The 20665-nt window shown below is 34.5% G+C and overlaps 1 protein-coding gene and 1 long non-coding RNA gene across 9 annotated transcripts in view; one reads left to right on the forward strand and one right to left on the reverse strand.

Annotated features, from left to right (window-relative positions):
* Positions 1-20665, forward strand: part of LOC116660499 — a 344375-nt gene that overhangs the window by 30355 nt on the left and 293355 nt on the right. The window lies entirely within an intron of this gene.
* Positions 5255-20665, reverse strand: part of PKIA (cAMP-dependent protein kinase inhibitor alpha) — a 90446-nt gene continuing 75035 nt past the window's right edge. Inside the window, exons 1-3 of one of the 3 annotated variants that reach the window (XM_006185866.3) lie at positions 18519-18648; positions 11857-12034; positions 5255-8704 (exon numbers count right to left, since the gene is read on the reverse strand). In XM_006185866.3, the coding sequence (XP_006185928.1) occupies positions 8625-8704; positions 11857-12007 (231 nt within the window). In that variant the 5' untranslated portion in view covers positions 12008-12034; positions 18519-18648 and the 3' untranslated portion in view covers positions 5255-8624. Of the gene's footprint in view, positions 8705-11856; positions 12035-17958; positions 17984-18518; positions 18649-20665 lie in introns of those variants that run through there. The other 2 variants (XM_032470095.1, XM_006185865.3) reach the window with 2 other exon arrangements.

Below are 20665 nucleotides of genomic sequence, written 5' to 3' on the forward strand. Positions count from 1 at the left end.
TACATAGATATTTCTTATAGATATGTCTGTCCTTGTCTTGACATTACTGTAAATGAGTACATTTTAATAAACCGTAGGATCCCATGTAACCCTGTCTTTGTACGGAGCCACATTCAAAAGGAATCTCATCTAAAAACCAGAAATAATTGAAAAATATTCCCAATACTAAATGTACCTCTTTGAGATTATTAAAGAATGTCTAATTCACAACCTATAAAAATGCTTTTTTCTGTCCTTCCATCCATGCTATATTGATACATTTCTCTTTTTGTCTTCACTGAGGCCTCTTACTTGGCAAATCCCCTAAAGTTTCTTTTAGAAACCCGGTTTCATATCCTCTAATTCTTGCCTCTTTATTATACAAATTGAGTTAAACATGTTAGCTTGATAGTTGTTTTGGTCTGCATTCACCATTAACTGATTTCTTCCCAATAAAGAATAATTCTGGTCCTGTTTCTTCATGAAATAAACCATCTTTTTCCTCTTAGCACTCTAACCTATGTCTGGATCTATCCTCCCACTTTTGTGTTACAAAGGCCTGGGCGTCAGCTGAGCAAAACGTAAATTCTCATTATAGAGTGAAATAGAAGAAAAATTCTTTATAATGAGGAATGGAGTGGTGATGGGGAAAGCTGGAAATACTGATAGAAAAAAATATGGTCACTATCACATATTTCAGTTTCTAGTGGTCAGAGATTTTGTGGTCTTTTTAAAATTTCACTTCTTACTGCACCTAGCACAGAGACTTATACTTACTAAATGCTCAATAAATATTTCCTAAATAAATCTGATGACTTACCAAATTTTATTTAGAACCATCTGGAAGGCAGGTTCTGTTTAAGTTGTCACTGCCTAGTGATAGCTATTTTTACATAACTTTTTGCTCTTAAAATTCACAGTTATATATTGTTTTATGGATTTCAAAGAGCGTGTGGGATAAAAGAAAACTTAGGAATTCAACAGGATAGTCATAATAGTCACACCATCCTACTCAAGTGAAATGTGTAAAATGAATCATGGTAGCCAAAGTGCAGACATGTGTTCTGTTAAAAATTACCTACATCATTACCTTGGCCATTCTTATTTCTTAGTTTCAGAGTCAAAAAGTATATAATACTTCTTTAGTCCTGTTAGAGTTACAGTGTTAATTTGATTATCACTATTTTTCTGTTTTTTCCAAATGATACAATATTCAGGAAAAAGAATTTAAGGTTCTATATATAAAACAATGTACTTTCTTCCTTGAGTCTGTAACAACATGTTTCTTGTATTATTTTTCCTTTTTTTTCCTATGGAGTCCTGCTATTGAAATTCATTATATTCTTATCAGAACTCCCATTTCTTTAGGCTATCAGAGTGTACTAGAGTACATTTCTGTAAATCATATTCTTAGAAACTCCAGTGTACCTTTGTTCAAGGCCCACAAATGTCTTCCCAGAGATTTTCCTCTCTGGCTAATGTGTTACTTAGGCCAGCAGATTAAGATACAACCTCCTTCTTTGGCTAGTGTGAATTCCAGAAAACTGAAGGAAATTTATACTACACAATGCCAAGAACCTCCTTTACCAAGGTCACTACTTAGCTGAATCGCATACTCTGACTTGCTCATTTGTTTATACATTGTACTATTGATCATTTCATCTCTGTAAGTCATATCAAATCTTGGTATGTATTTGTATAAATATATAGCATAGAGTTTGAGAATTAAATTTTAAAATAGTTACTCTATTGCATAGACCAGGAAAAAAGAGTGATAGAAATCAAGTGTTTATCTTCTGTAATGCAATATTATGCAGCTTTCGCTATTTTCAAACATCAACTTTATCGGACTTGCATTTTCCCTAATAATAGATCTCTGTGTAAATCTGTCTCTTAACTATATTGTGAACTTCAGGAGGGCAGACATTTATTTACAAATATTGATTGAGTGTCTAATAGACAACAAGTATACAAAGATTAATAAAAGAGGGCTCCTGCCCTCAAGGAGTTCAAATTTTAGTTGGAGAGATACACATGAAAACAGATAACTGTGATCTAGTGAGGTCTATTTGCAGACCAAGTCTAGCGGAGCAAAGAATATACAGCAGTTAATTTCCTAGGGTGGGCCTTGGGAATGGGGTTGCAAGTCAAAAAGGCTCTAAAAAAAGAGTGAAATGAGGCATAATCTGAAAGGATAAATGAGAATTTGCCAATAAGCCTGAAGAAAAACATCTTGGGAACAGGAAAACAGCTAACACTGAGCAAGGAGTTATATAAAAATAAAATGTGGCACTTATACCAAAAAGTGTTGTCTGGTTAAATTTAAGTTTTTTTTTGTTTGTTTTTGTTTTTTTTTTTTAATTAGAGGAGTGAAACCATCAGACTTATATATTAGAAAGATATTTCTAGTTGCAAGATGGATAGAAAGGGTGTCAGACAAGGCAGGCCATTGCTTAGACATTATATTGGATAAGTGATGATTTAAAGGGGTGAAGTGTAGGTAAAAAGAAGTGGGCAGCTTCAAGAAGTAGTTAAGAATTAAAACTGATGGACTGAAAAACAAATTGGAGGAAGAAGGGTTAAGAATTTTGATTTAACCTGCCAGTGCTACCATTATATGAGATCTGTAGCATATGAAGAAAAGCAGGGTCTGGAATGGTGTCATATACCGGATTTAGTGTTGGAATGTTTAATTTTAAGATGCTTTTGGGAAATCCATGTTGAGCTATCCAATAGTTCAGGTGATTAGGAGTGACTTCTAGCCTGAAGATGAGGATATGAGATTCATTGTGTAAAAATGATGGTTGACGTCTGCTGTGAGCCTGAAACTAATCTAAAAAAATAAAGTCTATTAATTAAAATTTTTAAAAAAATGGTGGTTGATGGTGTTAGACTGGAAGAGGAGTGAAGAATAGGATTGGAGAAGAGGAATAAGGATGGAAGTGCATTGAAGTAGTAGGGAGGTAGAGAAGGAGGATCTATCTAGTCAAGGAGATTGAGGAGTTGCCAGAAAGAAAGGGACAAAGGATAACTAACTAAATAAAAAAACAACCTGAAGAAAAAAAGGAAGACAAATGAAGCAATTCAATAACTGTTCCGTGGTGAATAGGATTAAATGTCATTGGTTAGGCTAATAAAACATATATAAACTATCCATTATATTTGACCATTGGTACTGATGCACTTGTTTAGGTCTAATTCAGAGAACTAGAGTGGGACCAGCACAAAGAAGTCAAGTGGTTTTGCTTGTATGTGACTGCTGTTTGGAGGAACTAGTAATATCACTGGCAGTCGTCTCCGGGTATGATGAAACACAAAACTCTTAAAACATCACAAAATAATCTTGTCCATCTCGATATATGAGCCCAAGGTAAGTGCCTATATATGTAACAACCACCCCTATGTAGAAATGAGCACTGTAGGATCTGGGAATGTAGCAAACATAATGGGAAGAATGTGGTTAAAGAGAAAGGACACATCTATAACTAATGGAAGATGTGAACCTAGAGGAGAAGACAGACTTTTTCTTGAAATACATGGATTTCATCCTTAAGAAGACTTCATTAAGCAGCTATACCCTGTCATACTAATATCAACCTAAATTATATAATTATTAACCTTGATTTTAAGTAATGCTTGAGTCCTCTATAACATCATCAGTTATTAATTGCCACATTGTCCAGGGCTTCAGTGACAATTGCTGAGGGTCCAGGAGCTACTAATGACGTCATGATAATGAGAAAAAAATTACCTGGAAGTCAGATTGCAAAAGGATAAGAAATAAGGAAGAGAAGCATGGAAACAAGGAGCATAGGTTGCTATTTTGAGAAACTAAGTAGTGAAGGAGAGAGGGGAACTAGAAAACTGGAGCATGTTTTGGACAACGGTAGTCAGTGAAGAGAAAAGAATAATTAACACACCTCCTGTTAAAGTCAGAAAGAAAATGGTTTAAAAATCTCAGATGAAGGAATAATCTTAGACAGGAAGTGGTAAATGTCCTCTGTCCCCAGGGACATGAAAATAGAGAGCTGTACAGCACTTGTGTCTAAGCTAAGGTTGCAAACAATGGCTAAACATCGTTATACACTTTCTACAGTCATTCAGAAAACAAGTAGAGAGAAGGGAGATGGTTTGGTTGATTTTAATTGGACATTGGTGACAAGAAAGCAAGGAAATTGAAAGCACTGAAGAGAAAGATTATCAGGATTTCAGACTGGAAGGAGAGTTGCTGAGGAAATGTCCATCTTGATATGATCAGAAAGTAAATGTGATGCTAATTAGAAAGATAATGGGTGATAGTCAGGTGGTTTGTTAATTTCAACTTTACAATGAGAGATGGCCAGGATCCCAAGTCCCCGCATCCTGGATTAGACAGATGCAAAACATTTACAAGAGACAAGAGAAGCTAATATGAAGTGGTTGCACTGTTTGCTAGTATTTTGTCCCAAATCCCTATGTAGTGTTTTATCCTTGTGACCTGAGTAAGAATTTAAAGATCTACATCCTCTTATGCCTCTTTGACTTAAGTCCTTGCCTGGATTCAGGCTGAGTGCTGTCTGATGCTTTTCTCCTCAGCCTCACCCTGGTCTCTGCTTGACCTTTACTGCCTATATGGTAAAAGTAGTATTTTGAAAAGAGAGCGACACTAAGATAAAATAACTTAAACTCTCTTTGCTCCTCTACCCCAAGATGTTATTCTTAATGTGGTAAAGCTCTACGTGTCTGTGAGCAGGTTTGTTGATTCATTTTAAAACTTTTCAGTGAACAGGATGGGTGCATCAGGGAGACATGCACTTCTTCTGGGTCAGTGGTTCTCAAGTTGTGGAGGTGAAGTTGGGAGGAAAAAGGTATGAAAGTCTCACAGGGAATATTTCCAAGAGGTACAGAGTGTTTGTGCATGAATGTATCTGTGTGTGTGCGAGTGGAGGAGGGAGCATTGTAAAAACTTTCAGAGGATTCTGATAAACACCTGTCTTTCTTCTGGTTAAAAATCCCTGTCCTGCAGGTGAGCATGTAAGAATGCGGGAGTGATATTGCTGTTTAGTGTTTAAGAGGTGGAATGGCTCTGGTATGTGATAAGGTCCAGAAGTGGGCTACCAGAGTGGAATGGAGGTGAAAATTCTTGGAGCAGAGGCCAGGAAAAAGTGAGACTGGGATGCTGAGAATGTCCACCACAGGAGGGCTGAAGCTTGGGCTTTCTCTGTTATCACCCACAGCACTTTCTTGAGCACCAAGTACATAGTGTGTGTTCAATAAATACTCTTAATAGACTCTGTACATTTCAGAAAAATGTATTACTTTTAATATCAATTATGTGAGCATGCAACATTGCTAAATACAAAAGTCATACAAGCTCACAGATGACTTCGGAGACTGCCACTCTTTTAATTAAAGAACAATTTAAGGCCTATTAAGACATCATAAACATAGATCCTTTCCTGTTTTCACTTAATCACTATACATTTTCTCCCTATTACTCTTGGCTTCACTCAGAAACTTGACTGCCCGCAGTTACATTTCTTTACCCTTTATTGCTTCTCTGAAGAGAAATAGCCATATCATTCACCTCCTAAAACGGTCCATTTGTACTTGTGTCTGAGTAAGACGCAAGTGTTGGGCATTAACAGTGTGCAACTCTAGGGATATAGATTAAAAATTGGAGGCTTCCTGTCTGTTATCTGTGGGAAAAACATTTTTGTGAATTTATGGTATCACTATATCAGCATAGGATGCTTATAATCAATTAAAGATAAATTTGAAAAGTTCACACTTGTTGCAAGTGAGTTAAAAAACTGAAATCATCACATTTCTAGTCAATTAAATAAAATGAGTAGCATGAAACATAAAAAATCTGAACCATGCTAAGTTTACAGACTTCATGTCAGGAAAATGTCTTCCGGGAAGTATAACACAAAAATACATTTTAATTAAATGTACTATTATTATTAAGTAAAAGTGCTAATCACATCTGTGTCATTATTCATCCAGGTAACCTTTAGGAAAATCAGTTGCCCTTTCTGGGACTCAATTTCCTCTTCTAAAATATGGAGGCTGATCTAGTCCATCTCTAAAAGTTCCCTTACAGATAAACATGCTCTGTAATTAGCTTCAATTTTAGGGCATGTGCAGTAGAAAACTCCCCGCAGACAGATAAACACAGGTTCAAATCTTATTTTATCACTTATTAGCTCTTCAAACTTTTAAAACGTATGCCTTATTGAGCCTTAATTTCCTGATTTGTGAAATGGTATAGACTTCTTCTTTAATCAAATTGAGGATTAAATGGGAGAATATGCGCTGTGAAGTGATGAGTATAAAGTCAGTTGGTTAATAGGCATTCAATGCATATTATCAAACCAATGCCTTAGTTTTCCACTCTTTTCTCCTTAAAAGTTCAATTCCATGTAAAGATATTATAATAAAATTTGGAAGCTACTATGAACTTTTGCTGAGCAACATTTGCAGAATGTGGGTGTTTTGGAAAGTTGATTTTTATTTTCTGGCTTGGGAATAGTTCTGGGTTTGAAATATAGCAGACAAAGTAGCAGTAAGAGGTCAAAATAATTCAAAAGCTCCATATGACTTCACAATTTAGCACTATTATCTATTCAAAGACAAGCATGATACCACATGCATTAATAATAGTATATCACATAGGAATATAAATCCTCCACATATATTCAGCACTAATCCTAAACTTTACAAAGTCACATGAAATCAGTTTAGAATTCCACAACTTTAAGGATGAAGAGAACTTTACCTACATTCACAAGAAAGCTATGAGGATATTGAAAAAAAATGATTGTATGGGTTGAATGTTTTAAATGGACTACCAGAGATTGTCTAAAATAACCTCAGGGACCTCTTTTCCCACTTGTGAGTCTATTAATAGGCAAATTTGTTTGAATTTTAACTGGACATTTTAGATCTTATTGGCCTAGACAGAAGGAAGTACTCTAAAATGTAATCTTCACTCTTTCTATTTTCTCAAAGACTCACACTGTTAACATTTTTTTCTAGTAATATATGATCGAGGACCAAGTGATACCCAGGCCCTTATCCCGCTCATTCAAAAAGTACTGTAATCTGAGGGCAGATTCACCATTCATCCTTTATGTGACTACAAGGGAGGCCTGAGTTCCTGGTATGTCCATGTAGATCACCTGTTGAAATGCTGCTTAATCTACTTCACATGGGACTGTATCTAAGACCTCGAGGACAGTTAAGTGGGTTCTTTATTGTAAAGGGTCTTCCTGTTGTCTGCTGTTTGTCCAGTAATTCATAAGCCACTGGCATATTACTGGTTCCTTATTTATTACCACTGAGAAATGATTTTGTAATACTGACCGGAGAGATTACACAGCTCACAGGACTTTCCATATAAGAACCATGATGTCAAAAAACAGGAGAGGCCATCAACGGTATTAATGAGAATTTTGTCAGCTTCTAATGATGATTATTATTGTATCAGAATGCAATTCACACTAATTATTAGTAAAAGTTTACAAACATTAAAAAGTGCATAATAACATTTGGATCTGATAGGGCTGAAAAAAGACATGAAAAACACAACAAAAGGGCTTTACTTTTGTGATTGGTGTTCACACAATTGCAAGATCATTTTCTCTGTCTTTTGCAACTCCATGGAGATAAGCTGTCCTCCAAATTTTAACAGTATCATACAGCACTATGGGAAATTATATTCCATAGAAGAAAATATGTTGATTGCTTGGATTTTCTTTCCTACCTTCCCAATTCTCCAAAATCCTCATAATTAAAAATAAAAAATATTAGTTGGAGAAAGTTCTCTGGGAATAAAACAAAATTTGCAGATTGAATTCTGGTGTGTGTAGACATTAAACAGACCAAATTCAGATAATATTCACTTAATGGATATTTTCAAATGCCTGTATAATAAGCAAAGAAGTCTTGATGAATGTTAGACTTAATTCATCAGCAGTGAATTAAGGGAAAAGATTAAGTTTTAAAAATTGTGTTCTATCCTGTGTACACCACCACACTATGGAGCAGAAAAAAAGGCAGCCCTTTTAAAAATGAGTGGTATAAAAATTCACAGTAACGTACATCATTTTTGTTTTTCATAAGCAATCAAAGAAGGGGGCAGTGCTGAGCATCTATATTGTACAATACAAAACAGTGTAAATAACACAGCAGGAACACACAGATACATAATGCTAAAAACAGTGCTTTCTGGATGGTTCTTTTACTGGGTGAATACTTGGGCCAGAGATATTTAAACTCTGGGGTTCAACCAACCCTTTGCGATTAGACACAAGTAAATCCTCTGACATTGTGAGGGGCCAGATGCTACAGGAAGAATCATCATCTAGGTCAGTGCTACTTTCTACAAGCATTTCATCATATGGTCAAGTGAAAGGATCCGTACAAAAACGACGTCCAAACACAAGCCACATGATTTCAACCATTGCTAATGCCAGAGGTAGAGAAAAGTCTGTCTGCAGCCACAGCTTCTGCCCCCATTTTTAACATGATAACACACAGGTTCCTGCAATGCAGCACAGCCTCTTTCTTTTCCCCCTTTTCACTCTTGGAAATAAATGCATTCCAGCCAGGCCTGGAGATTTGAGACATTGTCAGGTGTTGATGAAGATCAAAGTGGAGTGTTAGCTTTCAGACTTCGCTGCTTCTCCCTGGGCTTCCCCACTTTGTTCTGTCGAATTCCGCTGTGCATCTTCTTCACCTTCTGTTAGAGACATAAAAAAGGATAAAGGCAAAATGGAAACTAAGGCTTACACTTACTGATTCTCAATATATCATATTGGAAATTTCAGAAGTACTCAAGAGGTTGAAATCCTCACAAGAGTTTTTTCTTGGTAATCAATTTCCCATCAAGAAAACAGCTTAAGTGTTTCAAGGGCTAATTCTGGTCCTGGGACAGCATGGCTCAAAAACAAAATAACAACTGAATTTTTAGAGTGGTTAGTGACGCTCCATGCTTTTGATAAGTCCTAGGAAATTCATGGCATGGCATTTAGAGTTTCACAGGTTGCAGAAATCACAAGTGTCTTTAGGCAGAAGTCAGAAATTGGGGGCAAGTTTACATTTTGATGCCTGTCTTATTTTAAGAAATATTTTTAAATTATATGTTATATTATTTTGAGCACTTGATGATAACCTCACTGATTTCTCAGAGGTTTAATTAATTTAAATTAAAAGCAATGGTGGAAGGACATTATGTGTGCTGGTTAGTCCCTTATCAGATAGTTATGATGGCCTCTGGCCTGCCCTTGTAGAACATATGTACAACTCTAATAAAACCACTTTCATAACTGCACCCCTAGCAATAATTTCAGCCAGTGACAGAGTAAACACTAAAATTAAACAATGCTTTCTCTCCATATTAGGTCACTTTATCTGGGCGCAAGCTGCAGGTAATCATTCAAAGGTTCAAACGTTTGCATGTGTTAGTTTGTTACTAAACAACCAATATAGCTTAGTGGACAAAATATTTTACTGTGTTGCAATAATGTATATTATATTAATTTTTGCTAAGAGTTTATTACCATAATTTAAATGAATAGAGGTAAGTGGGGTGTCCTCTTTATTCGGATGGCAATATTGAAGGCAATTTCTCCTTACTCTTAAATACACACAAAACATCTCACCATACACCAAACTTTAGGGAAATTAAAAGCAGTTTCTCTACATAAAAATTATATTCTGTTCTAAAAGGGTTCCAAGAATATCACCATGCATTATTTATAATTTTCATTATTAGAGCAATGAACAAGCCCCCAATATGTGCAGATGGCCTGAATCTGAGATGTACAGATTAGCATAAAACAAGAACTTGATAAATAGGAGGAGCTCTTGGTAACCAAAGGAATGAAGTCATATTAGGGCAGATGCAAGACAGTAGAATATTAAGGATGAAAGTGACTGCATCAATACAAGGTGAGGAACTTGACTCCCGTGGGGCTTGGGATTTCTAAGTATCCAGGGACGCTGCTCAGGGCTCTGAATAATGCTATAAACACGGAACTATGGCTAAATAGATGCTTGTTAACAAGTCAAGATAAACATGGGGCAACAATATTGTTGAGCATAAACTAAAAAGAAGCTGAAATACTCAGAAATTACAAAGGAAGTCCCCCACTATCTCAGCTAGTGATACTTAATTTGCCACTATACAGTTGTCATTTTTTATATTTTAGACTTTCAATTGCACAGTTATTATTTTTAGCTCTTTGTACTTAGAATAAGAAAGAAAATCAGTACTGTTTATACTTTGCCTAGTTCTGGACTTTGTGATTTGAAGAGAAACAGAAAAATTTTTTCAAGGGCCTAGAGAATTGCAATTAACATGTAGAAATGTTTAGAAAATAATACATTTGGAGGCATAAAGATATCTGAATTATTTAAATTATTTAAATTATTTAATTATAACATTAATGTAAAATATAAAATGCATTTTATTGGTATCAAATATCAACTTATTTAAATTATAACATAATAATATAATATAATCTCTTGTATAAGAAAGGGCTTGGAGCTTATTGGGTCTCAACTTCAGTGAAAACAAAAAAAGAAGAAATTAAACTACACTATAAAAAAAGTCCTAAAATTAAGGGTGGCCAATATCAATGCAGATTATTTAAAATAGAATATTCATATAAAAATAAAAATACAAATGTATGAAAAAGATTGGCAAATTCTCAAAGATTACAGAAAAAATATATTTACTCAACTTATATCACCAAATTGGAGTAATTTCCTGTAGCCTTTCTCAGATCTATTTTGAAAAGTTAAGTCCGGTAGTAATAGAGAAACAATGAAATCTAAACCATACATCAGTCTATATGTTCCATGGTAGTGACTGTAAAAGTTTTATTTTCGACCTGAATTTGAAAGGACTGATCTATGACTTGCTGACCTGTAGTCACTGTATAAAGTTCTATCCCTAGGTATTTCAAGGTGATGTTGCTGAGCTATTTCATTAACACATATAAACTCTGACTCAACTTTCCAATAACTGGAAGGCTTTGCCATAAAAATTCTAATAGCAAAGAAGTATTGAGTGGTTTCCATGAGTCAGAAACTAAGTGATTTTCATGTGTGGTTTCTTAATCATGAACTACATTTTTTTTCACTTTTAAAGATTATTTTTGCACAAGTTTTTCTCAGGGAAATACATTCAGCTTTGATACTTGCAAAAGCTATGGATGGAAGAATTACCATGGGATTCATTCAAATACTCAGAAGTACTTTGACATGTCAAACCTGTTTCACTTTTTCATTGGTAAAGTTAGACTTGGTGGGCAAGAGTTCAAAGCCCAATAATAAGACTAATTTTTCAAACAGTCTATCGTGAAAGGAAAACTAAAAGAACTTTTTACCTAAGGCTTACTCATGTAATGGACTACTGTACTCCCATTCTCAATAAAATTGGTCCTGGAAACCCTTTTCTGCTGAAGTAGTTCTTAGAATTGAGACTCGTCAGACTCATCTGTGAATCTTGTTAAACATCTAGTGCTATTAAATGTTACAGGTGGCCAATATTGTCAAAAGTCGGAACTCCAGCTTTGTTAAATATTCTACATAAGAAATTTCAGAGCTTTTATAGAGATTAGGATAAAAAAAAATGTGTTGTATTGATTACATTAGAGAAATCAGATTAAGGACTCTGCATTTGTGTGGGAAACCCTGTAAAGAGAAGTCACTGAAAACAGAGGGAGTGATTAAGAGATTAGTCCGTGACTTTCATCTTGCTTTTGATTGTTTATAACTTTTTCTATTAGGTTACTTTCAAAGGTGTTTTTTCATCCCTTAATCCTAATTAGTGAAATGCTGTAGGTCATTCCATGTGCATAGAGAGATGGGTGTCAAACGACTCACCTGTCTTGTTGATATCAAGACCTGCTAATTTCAAGGCTAATTCATTGCTGTTGCCACTTGCAGAGGAAACCAGGATATCATGTATTGCATTTCTTCTACCTGTTCTTCCTGAAGCAATAAAATCTGCATATGTAGTTTCCACATCAGTCATTGCTAACAAATATCCACATAGCAGGGGCTACAAAACAGAGAAAAATTAATAAGTAAATATAATGTCGGTCAATGGTAAACATTTAACAAAGATTATTCCATAAAGGTCAAATCATTTTGGACAGCTAATTTTGAGTAAAGACCTGATCAAAGAGGCAGTGAGAAACATTTTATAAAAATGTGTGGAGGGATTGTTGTTGTTATATGACTAGCCTGCAATATGAATGTGAAATAATTGTCCACAAAGCAAGTAATGCTTTGATTCTTAATCAAGCATCAGGGAATATTTTCTGTAAATGGCCTGATAGTAAATATTTTACACTTTGAGGGCTATGTAGTCTTTAGCCAACTATTCATCTCTGTGCTTTAGCACAAAAGGAGTCAATATATTAAATAAATGTAATAAACTGTATTTATAAAAATAGGTATAGGGACAGATTTGGCCTGCATGCCATAGTTTGTGGAGACCTCATTTAGATCATAAAGTTCTCATTCTCTAATAACATTGTAATCAGTCTTCTCTGGAGAGGAGAACTTGAAATCAGTTCTTTATCTTGAGATCACCAAGGTAATGAGGGGTGAAGTGGAAGTGGTCCATCCTAGAGGTAAGCAGTACCCAAGTGCATTGTTTGCAGAGTCTAAAAACAGTAATGAAACTGACCAAAATCCAGTTTATGCTTTATTATCACCATGCCAGCAATTCTAAACAATGTCAGTAATCAAATACTGCTCCCAGTCCAGGAGGACAGCTCCCTTGTTGCCCCTTTAGCAAGTCATTGCTTGAGAAGAAGAATATTCTTGACAGAATCTTTGAAATAAAATCTTCAGATTTACAAAGGACTCCATGAAAGTTAGTTTTCCCAAACAAACTTGGTAACACACACACTTAAAGACTTGAAGAAAATGTTTTTGATATAAAATATGAGGTACATGTAGTAACAAAAGACCACCAAATGTAAATCTTTAATTTCTTTTTCTACATTAAAAATGTGTAGTCATCCCTGAATGTCAAAAGAGGGATGAATAAGATGTGAAATAATGAATTTCTGTTGGGTTAATTTGTTTAAACACAACTTTAAAATAACATAACTTTCCTCCTATTCCTAAGCATTCCAATTACATTTTACTATAGTTTAAGATTAAAAGCCCATACCAATCATCAAAAGAAAGGAGTCTTTTCAAAATATAAGAAATAAAAGAAGAAGCTAAAAGGGTGGAACCCAAACATCACTATGGATATGCACTCTGGCACTCTGAAATAACTTGATGCCATTTACAGTGCACTTTCAGGATGGCAGTCAGCAGCACATTCCTTAAGGCTTAATTCTTCTCCCAATGAATACTGAAAAGAGAGCAGTTAATTTAATCCATGGAAAACTTTTATCTTCTCTCTTCTTTAAGAGGAAACTAAAACAGGAAAGAGGGAGGAATAGCATAGTACAAGTTTTAAAATAGGAGGTATATGAATACTACATGATTTACTGTGACTATATTATGAATAACATTGGTTTCCATTCACTTGACTACATCTACCATTCTTTTTTATGGGTGTATGATTTAATGGTTGTTATCATGTTATTTAAAATTTCAAAATACTCCTCAGAAAATCCTAGGTTTAGTCCCAGCTCTGCCATTGGGTCATGGAATAACAGCCAGAAAAAATTACTTGAACTCCTGGTCTTCCATTTTCTAATAAGTAAAGTGGGACAGCTGGATGACATAATCATTAATGGCACTTTAAGTGAAAGTGTAAAAACAATGATCACTCAAAACAATCTCATTTCTAGAATCTTGAATTTTGGAATTCTCTTCTGTGACTGTAACCACCTATTCTTTTTCTCTTCCTCTTACTTGAAATGAATCTGTCCTTCCCACTGGTCATATCTTTAATTCCTTTAATCCTTTTAATTTCTGTTTCTTCTAGGTCCAGTTGAGATCAATTGCCCACCATTTCATGTAGCTTCTTAGTATCCAGAAGTCCCTTTGCTCCACTGTCACCTTGACCTGCCTAAGCCTCACCTGGAAAAACAGCACAGTGCACTTTCTCTGATCTCATTACTGGGTGGCTGAGTGTTACCAGAAAAAGTCACAAAATTGTGCCAATTGGCTCAACTAAACATTTTTTACTCTATTATTAGGATACACTCTGAGTTGTACAGAAATTCTTTTGTTCACCTCTAGCTGACTCTTCCTTATGCTTCTCTCTGTGGGGAGGGTTCCAAACCCTTTCTATTCCCTACAACTAGACACCACCTGCCTTAAGAGATACTTTGCATCTTCCTTCTTGGAGAAGATATAGGACATCTGCTGCAAGTTCTCTAAAATTTCGTCCTTTCTCAAATAATAAATCACTATTCTTTCATTTCTAGATAATCTAGCTGCTTTCTTTTTAAGCCATGCTATTCCTTCTATTTCTTATCACCTCCTGTAGGACCTTGCTCCATCTTTTTTTTTCTTTAATAATTTGAGTCTTCTTTCTCCTCTTAAGTTTAAAAGCATGTTCAGGTGTTCCCTTACTAAACAAAAAATGAACCAACCATTCAATCAAATACCCTTTCCTCAACTTTCATATATCTTTGCACTACCATCTCTTTCCTTCATTAAACATCTCAGAAGGGTTCAACTACTTTTATTTTCTCACTTTCCTTGAACAAACCTTTAGAAGTTTTGAATTCCATTGACTTTTATACAGTATGTTTTACAGAGACTACTTTCTTATAGATCACTGAAATGATGTGTATTAACATTAAGTAACTGCTCATTGTTAAAGGTTCTTGTGAGTGTCCATCCTCTTTGAACTCTCTATAATACATGACACTGCTAGCTATAGTCTCCTTGAAACTCTCCCAAGTTATAGAGGGGAATAATTATAGAGATCAGACCTACAGTGTATTTGAATTTAGACTTCCCATTTACTTGTTATGCTCTGTCTAATTCCTCTGTACTCAGTTCTTCATCTACAAATTGTGATAAATATACTTAGTTCTCAAGATGGTTATGAGAATTTATTTGGATTATGTATTTTAAGAGCATAACACAATGTTTGACACATGGTGGGTAAATGCTGATTTAAAAAAAAAAACAGCTGTCACTTTCTTAGCTTTCATGATACTTTTTACTATCCTGGCTCTATCCTATCTGAGCTTTGTATTCTTCACAAATTTCTCTTGCTAGGGTCACCTTTTGAAATACACATTTTGTAGGAATTTAGAATTAGTCATTGACCTTCTTTGCTTCCTGACTTGACTAACACATCTAATCCCAATGCTTCTAATTGCTCACTATGGATAATACAAAAGTATCCATCTCTTATTTAGACTGTTCTCCCAAGGTCCTCACACACAAGAGCAATTGGCTGCTGAACAGGTTTTACTTGGTTTTGCACAAGCATTTCAAATTCAGTAAAACAAAATAAGAAAACAACAAAACATACAAGTAGAGAAAACTGGCCTCATTAATACGACATGTTGGAGCATATTTTTACTTATTTCTCTCACTTGATATCCATGTCTAATCATTTGCCAGGTCATGTCGGTTTTTTATTTGATGTCCCTCATATTTATTCTCTGTAAAACATGGGAAAAAGCCTTACCGGGATTATTGCTGAGTTCTTCCACAATCTGGAAGGAACTCACTTTTGCTGCTTTAACTTTAACCACTCACTCTCATACTTGGTATGTTGCAGAAAAATGCACAATATTTTCCTAGAGCTTCTCTGATAGTGCATTTGTTCAAGTCTGCTATTCCACCTGGAATGCCTTCCCCTGACAAATCTGCTTGTTGAAATGGATTTAGTCCTCAAAATTCAGCCAAATGCCATATTCTCTTTGTCTTCTTGCCCCTATCTCTTCAGCTAGCATTCTTACGGACCTGTATACAGGGTGCTAAAATTCTAACTAGCATTATTGTTGCCTTACCTTCTACTCAGATCACAAGTTCTGCCAAGACAGGAACTGCATTTTATTAATATTTTAACTACATACAATTCCCAGTAGAGCCTTTTGCAGATAATCAGTGCTAAATAAAAGTCTGTTGAATAGAACTGAACAATGAGGAAGAAATATATTAATCACCTTTCACTGGTAGTCACAGAGAACTTCCCTATTCCCTGGTTATACTATATTACCAAATCCTAAAAACCTGGAAGTTTTTACAGACGAAGAATCTGAGGACTAGACAGTTCAAGTGATCTGCCTGTCTTCACATAGCTAGTTAATTGTTTGGAATGAAGGTCCGCAAAGTCCCAGTCCACTTTTTCTGTTTTACCAGGTTGCCTGTCTGCAAGTAAGGTACGAGTTTGGATAAAGTTTTGACCTTGGAATAATCAACTGCTGTTAGTTATAACGATATTTTCATTACCTACACCACCACCATCACCATTAACCAACAATATTTAGTTTCCATGTTACCTTAAAGATTTAGAATTGGGCATCTTTACAGAGTTCTTTTTCTAGGGTCACCATCTGAAATAAGGTCACATTTTGTAGGAATTTAGAATCAGTCACTGACCTTCTTATATCTAGCAAATATATCTGATAAAAAGGGGAGGTGGATTGCAGAAAAAAGTTTATTTCACAGTCACCATTATTGCCTTTTACTCTTAGTCTCTTTATGGCTTTTTAAAATATAGGCTTTAAAACAGCACAATTGCTATTATTTCTCATCTGATAACAATGCTATGCAGTAGGCAAAAATATCCTCATTTTCAGTTGAAGAAAATAAGTCTCAGAGATGTTAAATGACTACTAAATAACACACAAAACTATGACTTAAATCCAGGTTTGTGGGTTTTGCATAAAGGACATTGCATTTTGTAATGAAGTCCTTGTTTTTTTGCCATTATCATTTTTTAAAAGGTAAACTGTCACAATAATACATGTGTATGTGGGGGTTTACATCTAGTTCACTTTGATGATAATAGTTTTAAGGAGATTTAGAATATCAGAGTGAGACAGAAAAAAGGGTGACATTTTCCATGAGAAGATATGAATTAAAAGATGTGCTGTGTTATAATTTGTATATCTGGGAATGTTCATTCCTGATGACAGTGGTAATTCTACTTGTAAGAGGGGAGCCAACAACTCACTTTGAATTTCACTTACTGTATGCCTAAGTAATGAGCATGTGGAAGAAGAAACAGGGTTGTGAAAGATATATTCGTGTGGTGTGTTCACCTTTAAAATGTGTATGAATAGCTTTCAGCTGAATTGAGTGAAAGACAATAATGACAATTGTGAAATGGAATTATTCCTGGAAACTCCTTTTCTCCTTAAGCTTTTATGAAATAAAATTTGCTAGATTGCTGTGCATCCAATTTTAAACCTCCAACATGACATAGCAACTAAGTACTAGGCCCTCAGTTATGGTAGTCATTATAATTAGTATTATAATAATAGTACTATAAAGTAGTACTTCATTTTTATTACATTTGCTTTCTCCAGACAATAGACTTATTTTTCTGTGACAAGAACAATAGCTGATAAATAGCACATATGTAAATACTTAGATGAAGGAAGAATATAATTACATTTTTAACAAAATACATAGATGCTATGAACTCTGTATCATTTTCACTCTCTCCATGATTATAGTTCGTAAGTGAATTTCCATTAGGTGCCCCCAAATAGTAATTTTTACATGCATGGCAGCTATGTTATTTTTTTCATTCAGCTAAACACTTAGACACAGCTCTTCAATTCAATGGTATGACAACCACAGAGTGGACATGTTTTACACCAATATATCACTGTATAATGACTTGTAGTTTGCTTAGAAATTCTGGGAAAACTGTTGCCAAATGATTATGTCTGACAAGTATTTGCCAAAAAATGACAAAGTCCAAAAAAGTCTAGTAAATGTCAGCAGCTGGTAGAGGTTTAATTAAAGTAGAAATTAGCACACTTTCTGGGCTTATATAAATAAACTAATCAGAATAAAACTTAGAAAACTTACCAAAAGTGGGCTTTGATTCTTCACAAAAGTTTCCTGGTTATGTTGCTATAATTAGAATTTTATAGCTATGACAAAATGGTCATATTGGATATAAACACCATAATGTGATATTATACTTTTTTGTATCCAGTTATACAAAAGAGCCAATTACACTAATATCCAAAGTCTGATTATAGAGGAGAAAGATCATTTTATTATTTAAGTATTTTACTATTTAAAACTAGATTAAATTTTAAAGCATAGCTCTCTAAATACTGGTATGTAAAAGTCCAATGAAAATTCATGACAAAGAAATAAGCTTGTTCTTTCTTTTCTCCCTTCCTAAAAAAGTCTCACTTTCTTCCTCTTTAACAACAGAAGCAGTATATTGGTATTCTAAAAATTCTTTGTGTAATAGATTTCTAAACTGAAATTCATAATTCATGTTGGTCTTTTCTTTGTTTATGCCCTTTATCTTTTTAAATATCGTACACACATATTGAGAGAATAAATTAGAAGACTGTACCCTAGTAGAATTTATAGATTTAGATTGCAAAAGGCTAGAAAAAGTATGTACTTACGTCTCCTATATTAAGCAAATTGAAGTGTTCCACATAGATGTATCCTAAAAGAAGTTGGGTCTATGAAGCTGCTTAAATGATTTTTATAGTGACATTGAGTCATGAGCCAAATGGTGACTGGATAACATGCTAATTTTACTCCTGTAAATGGGGACACATGAAATGAGACTCACAGACTTGGAAGAAAGAATGGAGAGAATGTCATCAGCAGGCACTGAAGTCTTCTCTCTAATCTAAATGGTATGATTACTTTTAAAAGAGAAGGAAAATTCTTCCTGTCCCATAATTACAAATGCAATTACATGACTTTTCAATTGTTACTTTATGAAATAATGTGAAGTTTGTTAAGAGCCCTTGAGTAGTTTACTATGTACTTAAGGCTTGTTCCACATTAGTGTTTCTGAAACATTTCGGTTTCAGATGACCATTACATTCTCAAAAATTATTGAGAACCCCAATGAGATTTGTTTATGTGGTTATATCTGCCAATATTTGCCATATGAGAAATTAAACTGGAAAAAAATTAAATATTTATTAATTCACTTAAACTGTAAATAATAAGCCCATGTCATGTTTCCATGAATAATATATTTTTAGTGAAATGAAATATATTTTTCAAAGCCAAACAAAAAATAGTGACAAGAATGGCATTATTTTATATTTTGAAATTCTCTGGCTTAATTTTGCAACTGTCTGGCTTAATAAAAGACATCTGGTTTCTCATATCTGCTTCTGCATTCAATCTGTCTCAATATGTTGTTTTAGTTGAAGTATACAAAGAAAATCTGGCTTTACACAGATTTTTTAGTTGGAAAATGAGGAGAATTTTAATAGCTTTTTCAGACAGTTGTGGATTTTTTTTTTTTTTGCAATGTGGAATCTAAAACCATATCAATATGCTTTCCATGATGTTTTATTAAAATCTATTGTCTACTTTGCTCTTTAAATGAATCTTTTGTCCATGCATATTTTAAAAAATATCAGGCATTAGTCATTTGGAAAAATATTGATTCACTGGGTTATGCAAAATTTCCAAATGGTACCATATTTCATTATACAATATTACATTTGTTAGTAACACTGCCTATTTCATCAGAAAAGTTTTTAAGAAGTGGGAAATCGACAAGTTCACGGGGCAGATAATACATTTTCCAAAACTCTAATTTTTGTTTGAAAGCTCAGATTTTATCATTGGCAACAGAGACAGTTGGATTTTGCTTCCCTTGAAGTGACAAGCTCACTTTGTTCATTTTCAAGAAAACCTCTGCCAAATATTCAGTTTGAAAAACCACAGTTTGCCTGTCAGTTGTTCTTTCAAATAAAAATGGTGATTCATGAGAAAAGTAGCTAATTCAGTTCTCAACCTAAGCATAAGTACTTTACTTGAGACAACCATGTCACATAAGTACTTTACTTGAGACAACCATGCACTTCAGTACATGGCAAAAGTGCTCCATGTGACTTACCATTTTATCACACAGACTTATTAAAAGACCTCTACTCAAGGGTTGAGACTTGGCAATAATATTTTTTTACTGCTTCCTCAAGTACTTTCTTAGGTAAATTTTGCATTTTAAAAACATTAACTGTGAGTGTGTGGTGGTGAAGAATACCAGGGTTGCTGGTAGAGTTTGGGGCTGCTGACTTGGTTCATGCTAAGGTGTCAGCCATATTCCCCACCGCGCTTTTGTACCACTAGTGCAAATGTAAGCCAAGTGAAAAAGGTAGATGGCATCAATATTATTATGAAAATTATTTTGAACTTGTGAACCTACTGAAAGTATCTCAGGGACTGACTGAAAGGGCTTTGGGGACATGCAGGAGTCAGAGGACCAAATTTTGAGAACCGTTGATCTGCATAGTAACAGGAAGCTATCTGATAAATATTACAGGTTACAGAAGGGAACCCTTTTGTAAACCTAACCAATAAAGTTTTTTGATTACTAAAATATTCTGAAAATATTAGCTATTTCCATGCTAAGTACTATCTTTTTCTCTTTTCCTGTATAAGAATATTAGTTATTTATCTAATTCAGGCTTATAATCAGTCTAGCTTATTTCTAAAACAACACCTCAATCTCACAAATCAGAGGGCTTCAAATTAAGTCTCCCGAGCTCAGGACAGGGTGCCAGAACTTGATGCTACC

The sequence above is a fragment of the Camelus ferus genome, chromosome 29, assembly GCF_009834535.1.
Source record: "Camelus ferus isolate YT-003-E chromosome 29, BCGSAC_Cfer_1.0, whole genome shotgun sequence".
Classification (NCBI taxonomy): domain Eukaryota; kingdom Metazoa; phylum Chordata; class Mammalia; order Artiodactyla; family Camelidae; genus Camelus; species Camelus ferus.